The sequence below is a fragment of the Arachis ipaensis genome, chromosome B10 (assembly GCF_059453495.1).
Source record: "Arachis ipaensis isolate K30076 ecotype BB chromosome B10, ASM5945349v1, whole genome shotgun sequence".
Taxonomy (NCBI): Eukaryota; Viridiplantae; Streptophyta; class Magnoliopsida; order Fabales; family Fabaceae; genus Arachis; species Arachis ipaensis.
The window spans coordinates 7,102,113-7,110,726 of record NC_142435.1 but is presented as its reverse complement, the minus strand read 5'-3'; the positions used below and the strand labels follow the sequence as shown (position 1 = coordinate 7,110,726).

Sequence of the window (8,614 nt, the reverse complement as noted above, 5' to 3'; positions counted from 1 at the left end):
GATGATGGTAGCAAGGAAGACAAGGTTAATGTAACTCATGATGATTTTCTTGTTGTTGAGGAGTTTGAATTTGTTAACCTTGTTGATAATAGCACTAGTTGGGTGATTGATAGCGGTGCTTCTATTCATGTTACATCTAGGAGGGATTTGTTTACGTCTTATACTCCTGGTGATTTTGGTGATGTGAAAATGGCTCATCAAGGTGTTGCAAAATGTGTCGGTGTTGGACAGGTTTGCTTGGAAACCTCCAACGGTACCAAGTTGACTTTGAAGCGTGTGAAGCATGTTCCAGATATTCGGTTGAACTTACTTTCTGTTGGTAAGTTGTGTGATGAAGACTTGGATAGCTCATTCTCTCGTGATAGTTGGAAGCTCACCAAGGGTTCCATGGTTGTTGCTAGAGGTACTCGACACTCTACTCTTTATTTAACTCAAGCAAAGATTGTGAAAGATGTTGTTAATGCTGCTGAGTTTGTTGATGAAACTGATTTATGGCATAAGATATTATGTTATATGAGTGAGAAGGGCATGAATATGTTATCCAAGAGGAATCTTTTATCTGGTTGTAAGGTTGCTTTACAAAAGTGCAACCATTGCTTTGCTGGGAAACAGAACAGGGTTTCTTTCAAGAGCCACCCACCTTCAAGGAAGTCAGAGATACTTGACTTGGTGCATTCTGATGTATGTGGGCCGATGAAGACAAGAACACTTGGAGGGTCTATCTATTTTGTAACCTTTATTGATGATCATTCTAGGAAATTATGGGTTTACACTTTGAAGGCCAAAGATCAAGTTTTGAATGTGTTCAAGCAATTTCAAGCTTCTGTTGAAAGAGAAACTGGGAAGAAGTTGAAATGTATTCGTACTGACAATGGTGGTGAGTACTCAGGTCCATTTGATGCTTGTTGTAAAGAGCATGGTATAAGACATCAGAAGACTCCTCCGAAGACTCCTCAGTTGAATGGCTTGGCTGAAAGGATGAATAGAACATTGGTTGAAAGAGTTAGGTGCTTATTGTCACAGTTTGGATTGGCAAAATCCTTTTGGGGTGAAGCTTTGAGCATTGTTGTTCATGTCTTGAACCGGACACCATGTGTTCCCTTGCAATTTGAAGTGCCAGAGAAGGTATGGTCAGGTAAAGATGTTTCTTATGATCATTTAAGAGTCTTTGGATGTAAAGCTTTTGTTTATATTCCTAAAGATGAGAGATCTAAGCTTGATGTAAAGACTAGGCAATGTATTTTTATTGGCTATGGCATGGATGAGTTTGGTTACAGGTTTTATGATCCTGTTAACAAGAAGGTGATTCGGAGTAGAGATGTTGTCTTTATTGAAGACCAAACATTGAAGGATGTTGATAATGCGAAAAAGCCAATGGTTCAACCTAGTGATGATTTTTCTGACTTGGATATTACTCCCTCTATGCCTATGGTAGAAGATGGTAGAGTTGAAGCTCAAAATAATGAGCATGATACAAGTGCAGGTGAAGATGGAATAGTTGATCCAATACTTGATGAAGTTGGTGATGATGATCAAGATGAAGAACCAGCTTTAGAAATTCCTGTAAATGCACTTAGAAGGTCTACAAGAGAGAGAAAGCCTTTGTCAAGGTATTCTCCACATGAGTTTGTTTTGTTGACTGATGGGGGAGAACCTTAATACTTTGGAGAGGCTGTTGAAGATGAAAGCAAAGTTCAATGGCTTGAAGCTATGTAAGAAGAAATGAAGTCCTTGCTTGAGAATGATACCTATGAGTTAGTGAAGCTACCGAAAGGTATGCGAGTTTTGAAGAACAAATGGGTATTCAGAATCAAGAATGAAGAACACAATTCTAAGTCTCGGTATAAGGCTAGATTGGTTGTTAGAGGTTTTAGCCAGAGAAAAGGTGTTGATTATGAGGAGATCTTTTCTCCTGTTGTGAGGATGTCATCCATTCGTGCTGTGCTTGGATTAGCAGTGTCTCTTGATTTGGAGATTGAGCAAATGGATGTGAAGACAGCTTTTTTTCATGGTGATTTAGATAAGGAGATCTACATGGAGCAACCAAAGGGTTTTGTTGTTAAAGGAAAGGAAGATTTTGTGTGCAAGCTTAAGAAGAGTCTTTATGGGTTGAAGCAAGCTCCAAGACAGTGGTACAAGAAGTTTGAATCTGTTATGGGGAAGCATGGTTACCGTAAGACAACTTCAGATCATTGTGTATTTGTGCAAAAATTTTCTGATGATGATTTTATCATTCTTTTACTTTATGTGGATGATATTTTGATTGTGGGCAAGAATGCTTTGAGGATTAATGAGTTGAAGAAATAATTGAGCAAGTTTTTTGCTATGAAGGACTTGGGTCCTGCCAAACAAATTTTGGGCATGACTATTACTCATTATAGAGATTCCAAGAAGCTTTATTTGTCACAGGAGAAGTACATAAAGAAGGTGCTTCAAAGGTTTGGCATGAATGATGCCAAATGTGTTGCTAGTTCTTTTGCTCCTCATTTTAAGTTGAGTACCAAGCAGTGTCCAACCACTGATGAGGAGAAACAAGCAATGGATGAAATTCCTTATGCCTCAGCTGTTGGAAGCTTGATGTATGCTATGTTATGTACTAGACCAGACATTGCTCATGCGGTTGGTACTGTGAGTCGTTTTCTCTCTAATCTAGGTAAAGAACATTGGAATGCTGTTAAATGGATTATGAGATATCTCAAAGGTACAACTAACTTGAGTTTGAGTTTTGGTGGTGAGAAACCTTTGCTAGTTGGCTTTACTGATGCAGACATGGCAGGAGATATTGATTCTCAAAAGTCTACTTCAGGTTATTTGGTCAAGTTTGCAGGGGGAGCTATTTCATGGCAGTCAAGGCTACAAAAGTGTGTTGCACTTTCTACCACAGAGGCAGAGTTTATTGCAGCAACTGAAGCATGTAAAGAGTTGTTGTGGATGAAGAAGTTTCTTGCAGCACTTGGTTTCAAGCAAGACCGTTATGTGTTGTTGTGTGATAGCCAAAGTGCTATTCATCTTGCCAAGAATTCTACTTTTCATCCAAGATCTAAACATATTGATGTTAGGTATTACTGGATACGGGATGGTTAGATTCCAAGTTGTTGGAACTTGAGAAAGTTCACACTGATGACAATGGTGCTGATATGATGACAAAAGCATTGTCAAGAGAAAAGTTTGAAACATGTTGTTTGATCGCCGGAATGGCGAGAGCCTCCACCTAGTCGAGAAGGGGGAGATTTGTTGGGTTTTTTCTCTCCTTTGTGAGGCCCAAGCCCAACATTTTTGGGGGTGTATTCTTGCACCCTAGTGTCACAACCCTAATTCAGATTTTGGAGGTCATTTGAGAGAGAGAGTAGCCACCAAAGAGAGAAAGAGAAGGGAAAAAACAGAATTCTCATTTTTGCCCAAAGCAGTAAATTTCAAATAGCAGTTTCTCAATTGTTCACCGTTGGATCGGCTTAAAATTTAAACTGCGTGTTTCTATCATCTTTTTCTTCATTTTGGTCGGTGAAGATGTTGATTGGAGATTTTCAGTGAGAGAAATTGGCTTCGCAAGAGAGAAATTAGGTTTCCCATTTTACACAGAGCATCAACCTTGGAACGGCAGTTTCTCATTCGTTTACCGTTGGATCGATGTGAAATTTGGACTGTAGATTCTTCACATCTTGTTATTTATTCTGAACGGTGGAGATTTTAATTGGAAGTCTGCAGAGGGAGAAATTGGCTTCGACAGCAGCTCTGTTTTCTTAGATATATTTCATCTTTTTGCTTCTAATTTGTAAGCTTTGGTGCTTTGATGTTTTTGGTTGGTTATATGCACGTTTTTGTGCTTTGTTTGAGACTTTCTTATACCTCATTTGATTATAGTGGAGCTATTTCATTGGTCTGGACGACTCGTGATTTTTACCTCTCACATTGAGGGAGTTTTCCACGTTAAAATCTCGATGTGTTCTTATTATTGCTTTACTTGCTATATTTGCTTGTTATAGTTGCTGCCATATTATGTTGTGAGTGCTTCCATATTATTTTTGTGTTGGACATTTGTGTCGTTTCCGCTACTAGGCTCTTTCATATACAACTCAATTTTTGTGCAACACACAGGGTTAACTTGCGTTTTATGCTTTTTATATTATATTAACCTTAGGGTTATCGTTAATTGTTGGAACCACGTGTTTTCATACTTCATCAGATTCAATTCGTTAGGCTTCTTGCCAATTACTTAGCGCTAATTAATTAATTAATTAATAAGTAATTAGCGAAAGGAAGAAACAACCCGTTTAATTTATAGTACATTATATGAATCATGATAGGTGCAATGATACATACATCACCCTAATCCTTATTGTTCTTGGTGAGACAGTTAGAAATCGGAGTTACAATAATCAAAAGTTATTAATTTTATGAATCAAAATAATCAATATACCGAGGAATTGAAGATGATCAAGCAAATTGAAAAATCTTTTGTTGTCATTTTATAAGTAACAAACAAATGTTCATAACCAGCGAACTAAGGTTTGCTAGCTAGGTTATACGTTGACTGAAATAAGGTAGTTTAGGGTTCCCTTTCCTCTTCAGGTCTTGGTTCTCGATCGATCGGCCTAAATAACAATTATATATTTTCATTTTATTTTTTAAAATTTGAGGTGACTAGTATTTTATTCTGTTTGCCTTGAATAGTTGCATTTGAGTTACGACTCTTCATTTATTTGAAGAAAATTACACTTATTATATTTCGATGAACAAAGGATAGCGAGAGAAAACACAAAGAACGTTTTTGGTTTATGATGATAATTATAGTGGAATATTAAACAGCCGAATAAAACGTTTTTGGTTTTTGCGCATCCATTGACCTTGACCAAGCAAGAAAACACAAAGTAATTACTAACCAATCACTTTCCTTTGTTGTTGTATCTATGTAGTTATTCTAGTTAACGCATGACACGCCTTGATTGAAGCTTTGAGAAAAGATGATTATCATTGCGTACAATTGTTCTCCATCCAAATGCGTAGCATGTTCGTTCCCGTTTCGCTTTTGATCGATAAGTTTGTTTAATATTCTAAAGATAGTCTAAAGTATAATAAGTTTTATTTTCTATCTATTTTCCTTTTCTTACACGGCGGTATTAACTAAGGTTGGCAATCTATACCTTATTTGCGGGTACCCAATTCGAACCAACCCGTTCAAGTAGGATTATTTACTCAATTTGTTGCGAGTAGGGTAGGGTACGGTGCAAGTTTACCTGCAGGTAGGATAGGGTACAAGTTCAGGGTATACTCTACCCTATTCTATCCACACTCCTAATATATTATATAATATATATGTAAAAATTACGTATATAGTAAAAAAAGTGGGGGTTGAACTCACAATCTTCTTTTTATAAAACTTAAAATAATCACTAAATTCGTTAATGATCATATTATTTGTAATTTTATATTAGATTTCTTTAAGATTTTATTGTTTTTAATTTTAATTTCAACTTAATTTTTATTTTCTATTTTATTAAGATATATATGAAATTTTTTTTATTTTTCTACAGGTAAAGTTGGGTAGAATAGGATTTATTAAAACTTTAAGATGCGGATAGGGTTAAAATTGAGAAATTCTCAACCCGCTAATAGAGTAGGATAAAATTTTAAAAAAATTTTTAACTCGCGGATAAAATTAGGGTAAAGTACAAATCTTACCTACCCTACCTATTACTAGCCTAGGTATATATGATTATCGCATATATGTAGAGGCCTTACCTAGGGATCGAAGAATCGTAACCATTAACCAAGTCTTCATATACAACTACAACCAGTCTAATCTGGATTTTTTGCTTTGATGAAGACTCATCACAACCATCAAAATTCAAATACTCCCATATATGTAGGAAAGAAATTAAAATGGCCAGCTTATAAAGAAAAGTTATCAAGAAAATTTGATATTGATCAATAAGATAACAAAAATCCACATTAAAAATCAGTCACTATAAATTTATGTATAAATATATGTATTATTTAACTTATTTTTAATATTTATTTATATTTTAATATATATTTTATATTAATAATTGATTAATAACTGACTTTTATATATCATATATATAAATCATTTACTTGATTACGAGTATATAAACCCTTTAAATTAATAATTATGAACTTTATTAATTAGATTGGGAAAATATCATTAGACTTAGAATAATACTAACAACAACTAATTTTTATTATATTAGATTAATTTGATTAGCAAAAAAATTTAAATATGTAGTATTATTCTTAATAAAAATACGTTGATTTTGCATTTTATTTTTTAATTTTATTTTTAATATATTATATTTTTAGAAATTTGTGAAAAAATAATGAAACAAAAAGTGAAAATAATATCACAATTTTGTAAAGAAAAAATAAAAATAGGAAATATAATTTATTATTTTTATTATTTTATTTTTATATTTAAAGAATTATAAAAATAAAAATAGAAAATAAATATAAAAATCGAATAAACAACATACACCTACCTTTTTTTTTTGAGACAAATAGAAGAGATGAAATAGAAAGAAAAAGAGATGAAAAAAAAAAAAAAAAGAGACAAAGAAGGATAAACTTGACTAAATATTTATGTTAAAAATTGATTCTCAAGCTTAAATAATTTTCGTATTAAATAATGCGTCGTCGTATATATTGTGTTGGATTATTCTTATCTAACAATCATGGTCACTAAGTAATTTAATTTAATTTCTTTAAGACCATGCACAGATGCACTCGATGCTTATTTAGAATAATACGATAACAGGTGTAACAGTAACACGTATGCTATATATCAATATATATGGCTAATTCAATCAATTTTAAAACAAATTTACCTATCAAAATACATATTTTCAAGTCAACAAAAGATTATTTACCATATTTTAATGATGGAAAAAAATCAATTAAAAAAAATAGAGAATAGACATGTTGGTTTGAAGATGAAATAAAATCAAAAGAATTAATTAATCACTTACCATTTAACATTTCTCTAAATGGTATAGACAAGGAGCCAAAATAAACAAAGATGGTGATTTCTTTTTCCCCGTAGAATAAAATAAAGATGAAGATGAAAGACCTCCATTATTATTATTGATTGAATATAATAGTCTCTACTAGTTGAAGTGTATTATTAATTACCCGAAGAAATAATTGAACCTAAGAGACTAATTTTATGGTGTTTTTTATTTAGTGTTTAATTTTTGTTTAAATTATTTTTTATAATAATTTTAAAATATTTAAATTTTTTTAATTTTTATACTTTTATATTTAAAATTAATTATTTAACCTGTTTTAATAATTAAACAATATTTTGTAGACACCATAACAAATACCATTTTAAGAAGCGGTATAATTGATGTTTATGCCCCCATAATAACAATTAAATCTACTTTAAGAAACTAGCAGCCCCACTACATATTTATTAGCTAGTTTTCTTAGTCATCCACGTTCCACACATTCATATATTTTGAAAGTTCCACACTAATCTTCCTTATGAAAGTTTCTAACTACCAATTTTCTAAGCTAAAATCCCTATAAATACGTCACAAGAGTTGCAACATTTTCATCAAATAAACACTTAGCTTCCCACTTAACATTTCTCTACACATACATCACTGAAATAATTAAGTAGTTGTTATTACTATTCACCAAAACATGGCTTCATTCTCTGTTGTGTTGTGTGTGTTAGGGTTAGTGATTGTGGGTCACGTGGCCTATGCTCAAGACTCACAACAAGACTACCTTGATGCTCACGACGCAGCAAGATCCGAGGTTGGTGTTCCAAACTTGTCTTGGGATGACACCGTTGCAGCCTATGCACAAAACTACGCCAATCAGCGCAAAGGTGATTGCCAATTGATTCATTCCGGTGGCCAATATGGGGAGAACCTTGCATGGGGCAGCGGCGACCTTTCCGGCACGGATGCCGTGAAATTGTGGGTGGACGAAAAGCAATACTATGACTACGATTCCAACAGCTGTGCGAGTGGCCAAGTCTGCGGCCACTACACACAGGTGGTTTGGCGCAACTCGTTAAGACTTGGTTGCGCCAAAGTAACTTGCGATAATAATGCGGGCACTTTTATTATTTGCAGTTATGATCCTGCTGGTAACGTCGTTGGTGAAAAGCCTTACTAATACAAATGATGATATTATTGTTATGTCGTCTATTTAAACTTTGAATTAATATAATACTGATGCCAGTATGAGTTCTTAATTGTTATTGATTAAGAAGGTGGATTTAGCAGTAATAAGGCAATAATAAAATCATGAATCTATGTTGGTAAATCAGGTCATAGCTCGCATAATTTGTACTCATGAAAATTGTATGTGGTGTGTGTAATGTTAATTATAAGTTAAATACTACATTTATATATTCCGTTTCTATTTTTATCTCTTTACTTTTAACTATTAGCTATTACAGTGATATATATCTGACTGCAGTTATTGTATTTATTGTTGTATTTGAATGATAAAATTGTAATATAGCTAGAAAGAGACTAAATCTTTAAAGTAGGTTTTTAAATTTATGATTTTTATTATTTTAATTACTTTCTCAAATTTAAAAACATTTATATTAGACTTCGAAATCAAATTCTGAAGATTATAT

General features: G+C 33.2%; 1 protein-coding gene across 1 annotated transcript; it reads left to right on the top strand.

The window, feature by feature from the left end:
- Positions 1 to 7,555: 7,555 nt before the first annotated feature.
- LOC107622464 (pathogenesis-related protein 1C) lies at positions 7,556 to 8,389 on the top strand. Its single transcript, XM_016324364.3, has one exon. The coding sequence runs from the start codon at positions 7,660 to 7,662 to the stop codon at positions 8,140 to 8,142; it is 483 nt and encodes a 160-aa protein (XP_016179850.1). The 5' UTR covers positions 7,556 to 7,659; the 3' UTR covers positions 8,143 to 8,389.
- Positions 8,390 to 8,614: the final 225 nt, after the last annotated feature.